The 14,574-nt window shown below is 47.0% G+C and overlaps 1 protein-coding gene across 2 annotated transcripts in view; it reads left to right on the top strand.

The window, feature by feature from the left end:
• Positions 1-14,574, top strand: part of itfg1 (integrin alpha FG-GAP repeat containing 1) — a 146,870-nt gene that overhangs the window by 128,624 nt on the left and 3,672 nt on the right. For both annotated transcript variants that reach the window (XM_056607452.1, XM_056607453.1), the window contains one exon: positions 2,372-2,496. In XM_056607452.1, coding sequence (XP_056463427.1) covers positions 2,372-2,496 — 125 coding nt within the window. The remainder of the gene's footprint in view (positions 1-2,371; positions 2,497-14,574) is intronic.

Genomic DNA, 14,574 nt, shown 5'->3' with positions numbered 1-14,574 from the left:
GGTACGTACCTCGGTTTTGAAGTCACGGTACGGTACAGGACGGTTCGGTTCATAGTTATGGTGAAAAAACTGATTGCTTGACAGAACGAACATAAGTTTAATTAGTAACGACTTAAACACAACAGTTTTAGCTGTCAGTATGAAACATACAAATAAAATGTGTAACAAATATAAAAAAAATACTGCTGCAATTCTCCAATAACCCTGACATAAAATTAATGAAAAATCCAGTGTTAATGCTCAGTCTAGGCTCTTTAAGCTGGTATGCAAACAAAGAGTATGTAAACTTTAAGGGTTTAAAGAAAATATTCCTGCAGCTCTCTAAAGCTCTGAAGTTCTCATGCCTGTCTCTGCATCCCACAGACTGGCTGCCGATTCATCCTTGGACTTATAGACCCCAGCCAGGATGAGGAGCCCCTGGCTGGGGTCTATAAGTCATTATTTTTCATTTCGCAGCGGTGACAGTAACACCTGGATGGTGCTGTCACGTTAAAATTGTACCGGGGGCGAAAATTTTGTGCATGTTCGATGTGTTTCCATTTGCATAGACGATCGCTGTTGAACAATGTCTGCACACAGCTTTCGACTTGTCCACTCGTCTTTCCCCATTGTGATAATTAACCTGGAATCCAAAGTTCTCCCACACTTGGGATTTAAATGACAGGGGGACATCTTCAAGCTCCGGTTTTCTGTTGTCGCTCGCCATGCAGTTCGCTCTAAGTTCGCTAGTAGACATCAATCCACACACAGTCGCGATCGCGCTCTGCTACTGCTACTACGCAGAGTTCGCGCACGTGCGAGCCGAGCCTAATAAGGTTAAACGGTCTGGGGGGAACTCCGACTTCAAGTTTTAAGTTCCGCACCGCAAAACAAGCCTTTACATTCACCATATTAACGCTATGTACGCCACATTTACGGACCACGGTACACCTCTGTAACCGCACCGAAGTGCCTGTACCGTGACGGTTCGGTTCAAATACGTATACCGTTACACCCCTAATATATATATGTATATATATATATATATATATATATATATATGTATATATATATATATATATATGTAGGGTATATATATGTATATATATATATATATGTGTAGGGTATATATAGTGTATAACCAGTTTGTGTCTCCTCGCTATTAGCTGGTCAGCTCAACCAGTCCGCCCTCCTCTCCCTATCTGTAGTGTCTATAGTGTGTATGACATAAAATGTCGATAGAAAGGACTTTAAAGAGATGGTCAAAACACTCGATCCGAGGTACGCGTTACCTGCCCGAACACACTCCAGCCAAATTGAGATGCCAAAACTATACGGCAAGGTCTGCAAGCAAGTGGAGAAACAAATCCATACTATTAAACATCAGTGTTTTTCCGAGATGGAAGTGACTTGAGAAAAGGTTTTAAAAAAATGTATGCAGTTTTGCTGCCTTACCAGTATTTTACCCCTTCAGAAGCATATATATCGAAATTAGAAGATAAAACTAACATACCGTGATATAATACCGTTACCGTCAATGCCTCAAATCATGCCATGATATACATTTTAGCCCATACCATGCAGCCCTAATTTGAAGGAACTATCTTTTGTTAAATTCGAGGCAAGTCAAGCTTTTTGGAGCAAAAACAACAGCGATTTGTTTGCTTGATTCAACAAAAGTTAGCTACCGCTTTATGATGTAATATAATTTACAATAATATTGTATTTTTAGGAGTCAACGACGAGTATTGCACGAACGTTAGTAAATTGCATAAAGTTAGTAAATTCTTTTTTTGTGATCAATTTTTTATTTTATGATTTATACAACAAACAGACATAGAAAACAATTAGGCATATGCACAAATAAGACAACATACTACATTTGACCTAAACACAAATAAGACAACATACACCAATAAGGCATAAACGCAAATAAGACAACATTTGACATTAAACAGTTACACATACACAAATGAGAAAACACACACACACACACACACACACACACACACACACACACACAGGTCTTGCCCCCCCACCTAGAGAAAATCAGACATCTGAACAGCTCAGTAGCGTTGTTAAGTCTGAGTCAGAAATCTAGGATAACAGATGGAAAAAAAGTTAGTAAATTCTAACGAAAGGGCTATTTCGAAAAATAATCTGACGAAGGTGTTGTCCTAGGCTAATACACCATCAGCAAATTTCTGTATGATAAAAGGCTACATTTTGCATCCAAGTCTGTCATTTGAAATCTTTGCAATGAATATTCACGCTAAATCCCGTCCAGGGTAGCTCAGAATTCGAGTAGGTGTATATCACGAAACACCGATCAGTCCTTAGAGCGATGATCTCTCGATATAGTGTATAACCAGTGTGTGTCTCCTCTCTACAGCGGGCCAGCTCAGCCAGTCCGCCCACCTCTCCCTCCAGCTGCCGTACATTGTTCTGGGTCTCGGCCGCAGCGCCAACTTCCTGGACCACCTCTACGTCGGCATCCCCCGCCCCCCCGGAGAGACGGTGAGCACAAAGCCACGCTGCAAGAAGTGTGTGTGTGTGTGTGTGTGTGTGTGTGTGTGTGTGTGTGTGTGTGTGTGTGTGTGTGTGTGTGTGTGTGTGTGTGTGTGTGTGTGTGTGTGTGTGCAAGAGGTTAGGGTTAGTAGACTGGAAAGAGAGAGGGGTTAGTAGACTAGAGAGAGAGAGGGGTTAGTGGACTGGAAAGAGAGAGGGGTTAGTAGACTAGAGAGAGAGGAGTTAGTAGACTAGAGAAAGGGAGGAGTTAGTAGATTAGAGAGAGAGAGGAGTTGGTAGACTAGAGAGAGAGAGGAGTTGGTAGACTAGAGAGAGAGGAGTTAGTAGGGTTAGTAGCTCTCTTCACCGTGATGGAGGTTATCTCTACTCTAGTGATGGAGGTTATCTCTACTTTAGTGATGGAGGTTATCTCTACTCTAGTGATGGAGGTTATCTCTACTCTAGTGATGGAGGTTATCTCTACTGTAGTGATGGAGGTTGTCTCTACTCTTGTTCCCTCCATCTTTCCTGCTTCCTTCCTGCTTGCCTACATATTTACACACACACACACACACACACACACACACACACACACACACACACACACACACACACACACACACACACACACACACACACACACACACACACACTCCCAAACACAGATACATTCTATCAGTGATTTTAAGATCTTTCCTTTTGAATGAAGAGAGACAAAGGAATGTACCTCTCTCCCTCTCTTTCTCTTGTTCTCTCCCTGTATATTTTTCTACTCCACATCTCTCACCCAGTAGGTTCCCCTCTGGCGCCTCAAAATGGTTTTGTGCTTCACTAATAAGCTCCCATCTGTGTGTCTCTCTCTCTCTCTCTCTCTCTCTCTCTCTCTCTCTCTCTCTCTCTCTCTCTCTCTGCTACTAGAGGTTTTTGCTTTGTCTTTGAAGCACTTTGCTGCTGTCAAATCAGTGGGCCTCTCATCCTCTCATTGGTCTGTGGCTGCAGGCGGCCGTTATCAGGTCCTCTCATTGGGCGGCTGGCTGCAGGCGGCCGTTATCAGGTCCTCTCATTGGGCGGCTGGCTGCAGGCGGCCGTTATCAGGTCCTCTCATTGGGCGGCTGGCTGCAGGCGGCCGTTATCAGGTCCTCTCATTGGGCGGCTGGCTGCAGGCGGCCGTTATCAGGTCCTCTCATTGGGCAGCTGGCTGCAGGCGGCCGTTATCAGGTCCTCTCATTGGGCGGCTGGCTGCTGGCGGCCGTTATCAGGTCCTCACATTGGGCGGCTGGCTGCAGGCGGCCGTTATCAGGTCCTCTCATTGGGCGGCTGGCTGCAGGCGGCCGTTATCAGGTTCTCTCAATGGGCGGCTGGCTGCAGGCGGCCGTTATCAGGTCCTCTCATTGGGCGGCTGGCTGCAGGCGGCCGTTATCAGGTCCTCTCATTGGGCGGTTGGCTGCAGGCGGCCGTTATCAGGTCCTCTCATTGGGCGGCTGGCTGCAGGCGGCCGTTATCAGGGCCCAGCGCTCTGCAGCGCTCAGAGACAGCTGGCGTCAGTCACAGAGAGAAAATAAACATTCCTTGAACGAGTCGCTCTTTGGTTGTTGGCGAATATCGGGGAGATCTCTCTAAATTATGGAATTGTGGTATAACACATTAGTGCTATAAAGGAAGCCATGTTTTCCTTTCTAAACTGTGAAGTGTGTGCATGTATATGTGTGTATGTGCGCGTTTGTGTGTGTGTAAATAACTTGTTATTGAAGCTATCCTGCCCCAGGTGACACCAAACGTTATCTGAGTCTAGAATGGATTCCAAAGCAGGAAGAGAGAACTATGCAACCTAGATGTGCTAAACTACATATATACTATTCTTTATACCATGGTCTGGGGAAATACTCGATTCTGATTGGTTGCAGGGTGTGCATTAACCCCTGATATACGGACACCTGCTAAGTAGTTTTAGTCAAATTGTCTGTCCAGCGTATATAGAGTATATATAGTGTTAAAAATGCATTCAACTGTAATCAGAAAACGCGGTTAACATAACATGGTCATCATAGATCCATAACATGGTAATCATAGTTCCATAACATGGTAATCTAAGAATCCATAGCATGGTAATCTATAGATCCATAACATAGTAATCATAGATCCATAATACAGTTATCATAGATCCATAACATGGTCATCTATAGATCCATAACATGGTGATCATAGATTCATAAAATGGTAATCATAGATCCATAACATGGTAATCATCCATAACATGGTAATCATAGATCCATAACATGGTAATCATAATCCATAACATGGTAATCTATACATACATAACATGGTCATCATAGATCCATTACATGGTCATCATAGATCCATAACATGGTAATCTATAGGTCCATAACAGTAATCTATAGATCCATAACATGGTAATCATAGATCCATAACACAGTTATCATAGATCCATAACATGGTCATCTATAGATCCATAACATGGTGATCATAGATTCATACAATGGTAATCATAGATCCATAACATGGTAATCATCCATAACATGGTAATCATAGATCTGTAACATGGTAATCATAGATCCATAACATGGTCATCTATAGATGCATAACGTGGTAATCTATAGATCCATAACATGGTCATCTATAGATCCATAACATCTCATCTCATCTCATCGTCATCCGCTTATCCGGGGTCGGGTCACGGGGGGAGCAGCTCAAGCAGGGGGGCCCAGACTTCCCTTTCCCGGGCCACATTGACCAGCTCTGACGGGGGGATCCCGAGGCGTTCCCAGGCCAGTGTTGAGATATAATCTCTCCACCTAGTCCTGGGTCTTCCCCGAGGTCTCCTCCCCACTGGACGTGCCTGAAACAACCCCCAAGGGAGGCGCCCAGTGGGCATCCTTGCCAGATGCCCGAACCACCTCAGCTGACTCCTTTCTAAGTAAAGGAGCAGCGGCTCTAATCCGAGTTCCTCACGGATGGCTGAGCTTCTCACCCTATCCCTAAGGGAGACGCCAGCCACCCTTCTGAGAAAACTCATCTCGGCCGCTTGTACCCGCGATCTCGTCCTTTCGGTCATCACCCAACCCTCAATAACCATAGGTGAGGATAGGAACGAAGATCGACCGGTAGATCGAGAGCTTTGCCTTGCGGCTCAGCTCTCTTTTCGTAACAACAGTGCGGTAAAGCGAACATAATACCGCCCCCGCTGCTCCGATTCTCCGGCCAATCTCACGCTCCATAGTACCCTCATTCGCGAACAAGACCCCGAGGTACTTGAACTCCTTCACTTGGGCTAAGGACTCATTTCCTACCCGGAGTAAGCAATCCACCGGTTCCCTGCTAAGAGTCATGGCCTCCGATTTAGCGGTGCGGATCCTCATCCCAGCCGCTTCACACTCGGCCACCAGCCGATCCAGTGAGTGCTGAAGGTCACAGTAGGGTTGCACGATATGGGCAAAATATGATATCCCGATATTTTTTGGCTGAATGGCGATATTCGATATATATCTCGATATTTTCTATAGAGTGGGTTAGATGTTTTTTTTGTAAGTCAATAGCCACATGTGAGATGTTGCAAGCACTTTTATTAAAACATATGTCAGTTTGACTGCAACATATGATTTTGTATCGTTATTTTCAACAGAATTGAATGAACATATAAAAAAAAAAAGGGACTTTTTTCACCTTCTTCACAAAATAATCACCTATACAATATAAAGCTGTAGGTTACACACATTAGCTAACATTAAGAGCATTGGCTTCGTCGCATTGTCCTGCGTACTACGGTGAAGGTTTCAGTGCGCCGTAACTTTAATCCCCCGCCCCCTCCCTTCTCCGTTCCATTTGGGAGCATGTTTGGTTTCATTTTGCTTGTTTCGTATATTTTAATTAATTAAGACTGTCACCAGAGGGCGCCCCCAACACATTTGCCGAGCGCCGGCCCTTGTTTCGGGTCAGAAGAAACTGTCGCGGCCGGTGATGCAGCAGCACAGCCACGGAGTTTTACGCATTCCTCATACTGCACTTTGTGCCGCTGCTGTAAATGGTGGAACAGATTTGTCATGCTTCCACTTTTAGTCGCAACGGTTTTGCTACACTCTCTACAGATGACCTGCAGCTGCTGCTCATCTGTTTTTTTTAAACCCGAACTATTTCCAAATTATGGAGCCGTTGTTTCTCCTCTTTGAAACAATTTCGTCTCCCGCCGCCGTCTCGTTTTCTTTACGGGTATCATCCATGCTTGTTGTGTTGTGAGGGGGCGGGAATGAGGCGTCTTTGCACACGGCACGTTCGGAAAGACAGAGTGGGAGGGGGAGGGGTCGCGCTCACAGTCTCCAAGGCAAGCGCTGTAGACGCTTGAGGGGGAAACTGACCATTTTAACGCATATCGATATAAACGATATTGTCAAATCTTGTATCCCCTTGGAAATTATATCGATATATCGTACATAGCCGATATAATAATAATAATAATACATTTTATTTATAATGCACTTTATATTCAAGAATCTCAAAGTGCTTCAGAGAAAGAAATACCAAAAAACTATTAAAAAGGGGGAACCTCAAAGAAAGTTTAGCTAAATGCTCTTTTAAAGAGATGGGTTTTGAGGTTCCATTTAAAAAGAGCTGTAGTCTGATATATCCTTTGGTATATCCTTTATATCCCAGATATATCCTGCAGCCCTAGGTCACAGGCCGATGATCCAATGAGGACCACAACATTTGAAAAAAGCAGTGATGAGATCCTCAGACCACCGAACTGCAACCCCTCCCCACCACGACTACGCCTCGATATCCTGTCCATGTATATCACAAACAGGATTGGTGACAAGGCGCAGCCCTGGCGGAGACCAGCACCCACTGAGAACGAAACTGACTGGCTGCCGAGGATGCGAACACAGCTCTCGCTTTGGGAGTACAGAGATTGGATGGCCCTGAGGAGAGACCCCCTTACCCCATACTCCCGCAGCACCTCCCACAGTTTCTCCCGGGGGACCCGGTCATACGCCTTCTCCAGATCCACAAAACACATGTAGACCGGATGGGCATACTCCCAGGCCCCCTACAGGATCCTTGCAAGAGTGAAGAGCTGGTCCGTAGTTCCACGTCCGGGGCGAAAACCGCATTGTTCCTATTCAATCTGAGGTTCGACGATCGGCTGAACCCTCCTTTCCAGCACCTTGGAGTAGACTTTACCAGGGAGGCTGAGAAGTTTGATACCCCGGTAATTGGCACACACTCTCTGGTCCCCCTTTTTGAACAGGGGAACCACCACCCCGGTTTGCCACTCCTTTGGCACTGTACCCGACTCCAACGCGATGTTGAATAGGCGTGTCAACCCTGACAGCCACTCAACACCCAGAGCCTTTAGCATTTCTGGCTGGATCTCATCAATCCCTGGGGCTTTGCCACTGCGGAGATGTTTGACTACCTCAGTGACCTCCACCAGGGAAATTGACAACGAAACACCATCAACCTCGAGCTCTGCCTCCAACATAGAGGGCGTGTTATTCGGATTCAGGAGTTCCTTCCTTCAAGTGTTCCTTCCAACGTCCGACAACCTCCTCAGTTGAGGTCAACAGAGTCCCATCCTTACTGTACACAGCTTGGATGGTTCCCTGTTTCCCCCTCCTGAGGTGCCGGATAGTCTTCCAGAAACACTTTGGTGCGGACCGAAAGTACTTCTCCATGGCCTCTCCGAACTTCTCCCACACCCGCTGCTTAGCCTCCGACACGGCAGCAGCTGCAGCCCTTCGAGCCTGTCGTTACCCTGCAACCGAGTCAGGAGACCCCCAGGATATCATATCCCGGAAGGCCTCCATCTTCAATCGGACGGCTTCCCTGACCACCGGTATCCATAACATGTTAATCATAGATCCATAACAACGTAATCATAAATCCATAACATGATAATCTATGGATCCATAACATGGTAATCTATCTATCCATAACATGGTTATCATAGATCCATAACATGGTAATTAATTTATCCATAACATGGTAATCATAGATCCATAACATGGTAATCATAGATCCATAACATGGTGATCATAGATCCATAACTGGGATGTTTTCCATGCCGCAGGTGACCTGAACGACGTCACCGAAGCAGTGACGTCATACGTCAATTACTGCGTTGACCTGTGCATTCCACTCAAAAAAGTCAAACAATACAATAATAATAAACCGTGGTTTAACAAGGACATTAAGATAATAAGAAAGGAGAAAAATACAGCACATTTGACAGGAGATAAAGAACAATATATGGCTGCCAAATACAAACTGAGATCTGCAATAAGAAGAGCCAAATCCAACTATGCCACTAAATTAGAAGAACAAATCTCTAATGGTGACACCCGCTCTATCTGGAAAAAATTACAAAACATGACAAACTACAAAAAGAAACCCACCCCCACACCTGACAGCGACAATCAGCTTCCTGATTCACTTAACACTTTCTATGGGAGGTTTGAGCAGGCACCGGTTCCACCACCATCTCTCCCAGACCCCCTCCCCCCCCCCCTTTCACCATCTACGAGGAGGAGGTAAGGAGCACCTTCAAGGGACTTAAGAGGAATAAAGCCCCTGGCCCAGATAACATTAGCCCCTCCGTTCTCCACCACTGTGCTGCGGAGCTGGCTGGGGTTTTTACCAACATCTTCAACTCCTCCCTCTGCCAAAGCTCAGTACCCAACTGCTTCAAAGAATCCATCATCATCCCAGTTCCCAAAACCAAGACCATCTCCTGCCTCAATGACTACAGACCCATTGCCTTGACATCAGCAGTTATGAAATCATTTGAGCGCATCATACTAAATCACCTGAAATCTGTCACCACCCCCCTCATGGACCCATATCAATTTGCATACAGAGCCAACAGGTCAGTTGAAGACACCGTCATCTTAGCAACTCATCACATTCTGAACCACCTGGAGTCCGCCAACACATAAGCCCGCATCCTGTTCATGGATTTCAGCTCTGCATTCAACACAATAAACCCGGCCAAACTATTCAATACATTACTGGACATGAACATCGACCCATGCATCTGTCACTGGATTCAAAGCTTTCTCTGGAACAGGCAACAAAAGGTGAAGATCAAAAATACCACATCCTCCCCTCTCTTCCTCAGTACAGGCACACCCCAAGGCTGTGTTCTCTCACCCTGGCTATTCTCCCTTTACACAAACAAGCTCACAGCGTAGCGCCGGCTTCTCTACCCCTGTTAGCCTAGCGCCGGCTTCTCCACCGCTGTTAGCCTAGCGCCGGCTTCTCTACCGTTGTTAGCCTAGCGCCGGCTTCTCTACCGCTGTTAGCCTAGCGCCGGCTTCTCCACCGCTGTTGGCCTAGCGCCGGCTTCTCTGCCGCTGTTGGCCTGGCGCCGGCTTCTCTACCGCTGTTAGCCTGGCGCCGGCTTCTCTACCGCTGTTAGCCTAGCGCCGGCTTCTCCACCGTTGTTGGCCTAGCGCCGGCTTCTCTACCGCTGTTAGCCTAGCGCCGGCTTCTCTACCGCTGTTAGCCTAGCGCCGGCTTCTCTACCGCTGTTAGCCTCTCTACTATCACGTTCAAATTCAGGAAGACTGCTGTTGCTTTGAGCTACCGCTGCCACACACATCAACCTCACCTACCGAGAGGGCTGTTTAGGTGGCTAGGCTAACTACCGTCCTAGCTGCCCTTCCGGTAGTGCTCTCCACACCGAGCATGCCTTCTGACTTCTCCAAAGACGAGCTTCTCATCGGGAAAATCAAAGCCCTCGCAGCTAACACGGAGACCAAAATTCTCCTTGACGCCTACCAACCAACAAAGTCCCTGGAGCACAATGTGGACTTCCCTGGTGTAAAAGATACATGAGAAATGGCCCCGATGGCAGCAGGGGTTGTAAGAGTGGAGATAACTGCCGTTTCTTCCACCCGACACTTTGTCAGAATGGCCTCGTTACAATGATGTGCTTCAACAAGAACTGTAAGCTCATCCACATCCGCGGTGTAAAGCGCCTTCAAGATGTGAAAGTACCCAAAAAGACCCAGCCCACTGACAAAAATACAAATCCTCCTAAAAAGAAGGCTACATCATCACCTGCTCGACAATCCAAGCGTAGCAGTAACGAAACCTTGCCTCCAAACAGGACGCCAGCTATCAACAACCCCCCGTCCTCGAAACCAATGAACAATGAGGATTTTCTGAAGCACCTTGCTCAGATGAAAGCAGACTTGACCAAGGAGGTGACAAAGAATCTGTCTGCGCTGATCCAATCTTCCCTTCAATCGATGACGGTCCAGCAACAGCTGCAAGTCGAACCAAACCGACAGATGTATCCCCCTCCTCCAGTGCAGTTCTACCCTCTACCCGAGGTCCATCATCCCACCCACAGCCTACCGACCCAATCGTTCACAGGCTATCCTCTACAGATCCCACCGCAGTTCCGGCAATATCAAGCTCCCAAGGGAATGTAGGAGGAGCTCTCCCTCTTCCCATAACATCCAGTTTCCTACTGAAACCAGCGATGGAAGATCAAATCTATCCAAGAGGAAATAAATTCCAGCCCACTGCACACTCCCTTCTTCATCCTCACGGAGACCCATCTGAAGCCCCATCACCTGTTCTCCAACTCTTTCTGTGAAGTTGCGCTAGTCTATAATGCAGACAGCAACTTCATCCTTGCCGGAGTATATCGCCCACCATCGGCACCCTTCGATAAGTTTGACGAATGTCTGTGCATCATTCAAGAATTTATCGACACCGTAGTAGGTACGCCCGAGCTACATATCACCGGTGACTTTAACCTACCGTTCATTGACTGGTCTACAAGATCTACAAAGCCCGGGACCAACATTACATCTTCTGACAGGAGCTCGGAGCTAGCTCTCCTGGAGTTCATGTCCTCAAACTTTCTGGAGCAGATAGTTAATGAACCTACCCGGAATGACCTGAATATCCTCGACCTTATCCTCTTCAACAACACGGATCTGATCCACAGTATATCGGTCTCCAAGACAGAGAAATCGGATCACGATATCGTGTGCTGCACCCTTCTTCATCCTCAGTTCCTGCTGAATCAAGTGGCAACACCCCAGTTCACCCCTTCATCAGAACTCGATTACATAAACTTCAACTCTGCTAACTGGGAAGCAATCAACAGGGATCTATTATCTGCGGATTGGTCTACAGTCATCAACCCATCGACACATCAAGAAGATGCTTGGGACCTGTTTGAAAGCGATATCGTGGATGTGTGTAAGAAGCACGCCCCCTCACACAGCCACAATCGCCAAGTCTCTGTATCATCAAAGATCCCGAAATCAAGAAGAGCTCTACTCCGGAAAAAGAAGCGACTCAACACCAGGATTAACTGCATCAAGTACAAGTCCAAGGGCCCTTCTCCTCCTCGCAACAGTACCAAACTCTGCAAGCTCAATGACGAGCGGGCTGCCATTGAGCTGCTTATGAAAAGAGACATCAAGCAGCAGCGCCACAAAGACGAGCTCATTGCAGTAAGACCAAGACTAACCCTAAAGCTTTCTACTCTTTTGCAAAAAAATTCAAAACACCAGTCTCGTCGGTTGGACCTCTACTGGATAGCGACAACCAGCTCCAGTCCGACCCTGTCAGGATGGGCAGCATCCTACAAGAGCAATACGCCAGGGCATTCAGCAACCCTGACAAAGCTAACCTTACTGAGGTACGTGTATCGAAGCTTGTTGCACAGTCACAGTCAATAACTGATCTTGTTTTCTACGAACAAGACGTCCTGGGTGCAATCAAAGCAATAGACCGATACTCGGCTGTTGGTCCGGATAAGTTCCCTGCCATCATCCTCAAGGAATGTGGACTTGTCCTTGCGCCAGTGGTCACACAGCTCTGGAGAACATCCCTGGACTCCGGCGACATAGCCGCTAAGTTCAAGAGCCAGAGTGTAATCCCACTATTCAAGAAGGGAAATAGATCGATTGCTGCCAATTACCGACCGGTCTCTCTGACTTCTCATCTTATCAAGATGTTCGAGCGAGTCGTCCGAGCTAAACTGGACGACTACATCGAGGCCCAAAATATCATCAACGACGACCAGCATGGCTTCCGGACTGGAAGAAGCTGCTTGACTCAATTGCTCCACCACGTGGAAGACATATTGAATGATCTGAATGCCGACGTGAACGCGGACATCCTATATCTGGATTTCAGCAAAGCCTTCGACAAGGTTGATCATGCTATCTTGCTGAAGAAACTCAACCTTTATGGAATCCAGGGTAAAGTGCATCGTTGGCTCTCAAACTTTCTCAGCGGTAGAACTCAGCATGTGGTGATTGATGGTGTGAGATCTAACGTCATCAGAGTGCTGAGTGGTGTCCCGCAGGGCACAGTGCTGGGCCCACTCCTCTTTATCTTGTATATAAACGATCTGTTCTCTCGTTAAGCACAGCAAAATAAAGGTATTCGCTGATGACTCAAAGCTCCACAAGAGCATCGGCTCCCCTACAGACTGCAAGCTGCTCCAGGAGGATTTGCACGCAGTTGTACGATGGGCAACTATCAACAACATGGAGCTAAATGAGTCCAAGTTCCAGCTCCTACAGCACGGGAAGAATCAAGAACTACAGAAGCCGTACAAGCTATCAACAGGACTGGTAATCAACTCAGACGATGTCGTCAAAGATCTCGGAGTCTTCATTGACAAAGATCTCCGTTGGCGGAAACACATCACCAAAAAAACAGCCGAAGCTGCACGAAAAGCCGGCTGGGTTCTGAGGACGTTCTCAATCAGGGACAAAAGCACGATGCTACTGCTCTTCAATACCTATGTTCGCTCCATCGTAGAGTATTGCTGTGCTCTCTGGTCACCACATCTGCAGTGCGACGTTATCTTGATTGAGTCGATCCAGCGCTCTTTCACTGCAAAGATAGCGGGTTGCTCGAATCTCAGCTACTGGGACCGCCTCAAGCGTCTTAAACTCTACTCGCTACAACGTCGCCGTGAAAGATACATGGTCATCCTTGTCTGGAAAATCTTCCACGGTGCCATCCCCAACAGCGTCAACCTGTTGTTCAAACACTCGGAGAGGCGAGGAGTAACCTGTGTACGGCCGCTTGGAAGCTCCAAGTATAGCAGCATCAACACAATGAGATTCCACTCGTTCTCATCAACAGCCTCTGCTCTGTATAACGCCGTACCCAAAAATGTTAAGTCAATCCCAACCCTGATCCAGTTCAAGGCAGAACTTGACCGCTTCCTACAAACCATCCCTGACACTCCCCCTACTCCTGGATACACTGGGGCAAACAGTAATTCTCTGGTGGAGTGGGCTAGCAGCAAAAGTCAGCTATAGCGGCTACAAACGGGAAAATGGCGGTGGAGACACTTGATGTCTTGGCCTAGGTGTTCTAACCTAAAACAAACCCTAGGTACCCACCACAGCTCTGTCAACCTGTACAAGTACGCGGACGACTCAACCATCATAGGACTCATCACCAACAACCAAGAAACAGAATACCGTGCACAGATCAACCAAGCAGTGACCTTATGTACAGACCATGATCTCATACTCAACTCATCAAAAACAACGGAACTCATCATCGACCCAAGACGCCAACCATCCCCCAAAACTCCTGTGCTCATTAAAGGTGAATCCATCTCCATCACTGACACATTCAAACTCCTTGGAACCCACATCAGCAATAACCTCAAATGGAAAATAAACGCAGACCACATCTACAAAAAAGCCCAGCAAAGACTTTTCCATCTCCGTCAGCTCAAGAAGTTCAGGGTAAGGTCCCATCTTCTGCTCCACTTCTACACAGCCATCGTAGAAAGCATCCTCACCTTTTCCATCACAGTCTGGTTCGGCAGTCTAGACTCACTCTCCCGGAAGAAACTACAACGCATCATAAATAGAGCATCCAAAATTATTGGCACACCCCTTCCATCCCTTGATTCACTGTACCACAAACGGACACCATGCAGAGCACGGAAAATCATCTCCGACCCCACTCACCCTGCACACTATGCCTTCCAACTACTGCCTTCTGGGAGGCGTTACAGGACAATTGCCTCCAGAACAACCCGTTTAAAAAACAGTTTCATCCCAACTGCAATAA

The sequence above is a fragment of the Gadus chalcogrammus genome, chromosome 14, assembly GCF_026213295.1.
Source record: "Gadus chalcogrammus isolate NIFS_2021 chromosome 14, NIFS_Gcha_1.0, whole genome shotgun sequence".
Classification (NCBI taxonomy): Eukaryota; Metazoa; Chordata; class Actinopteri; order Gadiformes; family Gadidae; genus Gadus; species Gadus chalcogrammus.
This window is presented reverse-complemented; position numbering and strand designations above follow the sequence as displayed.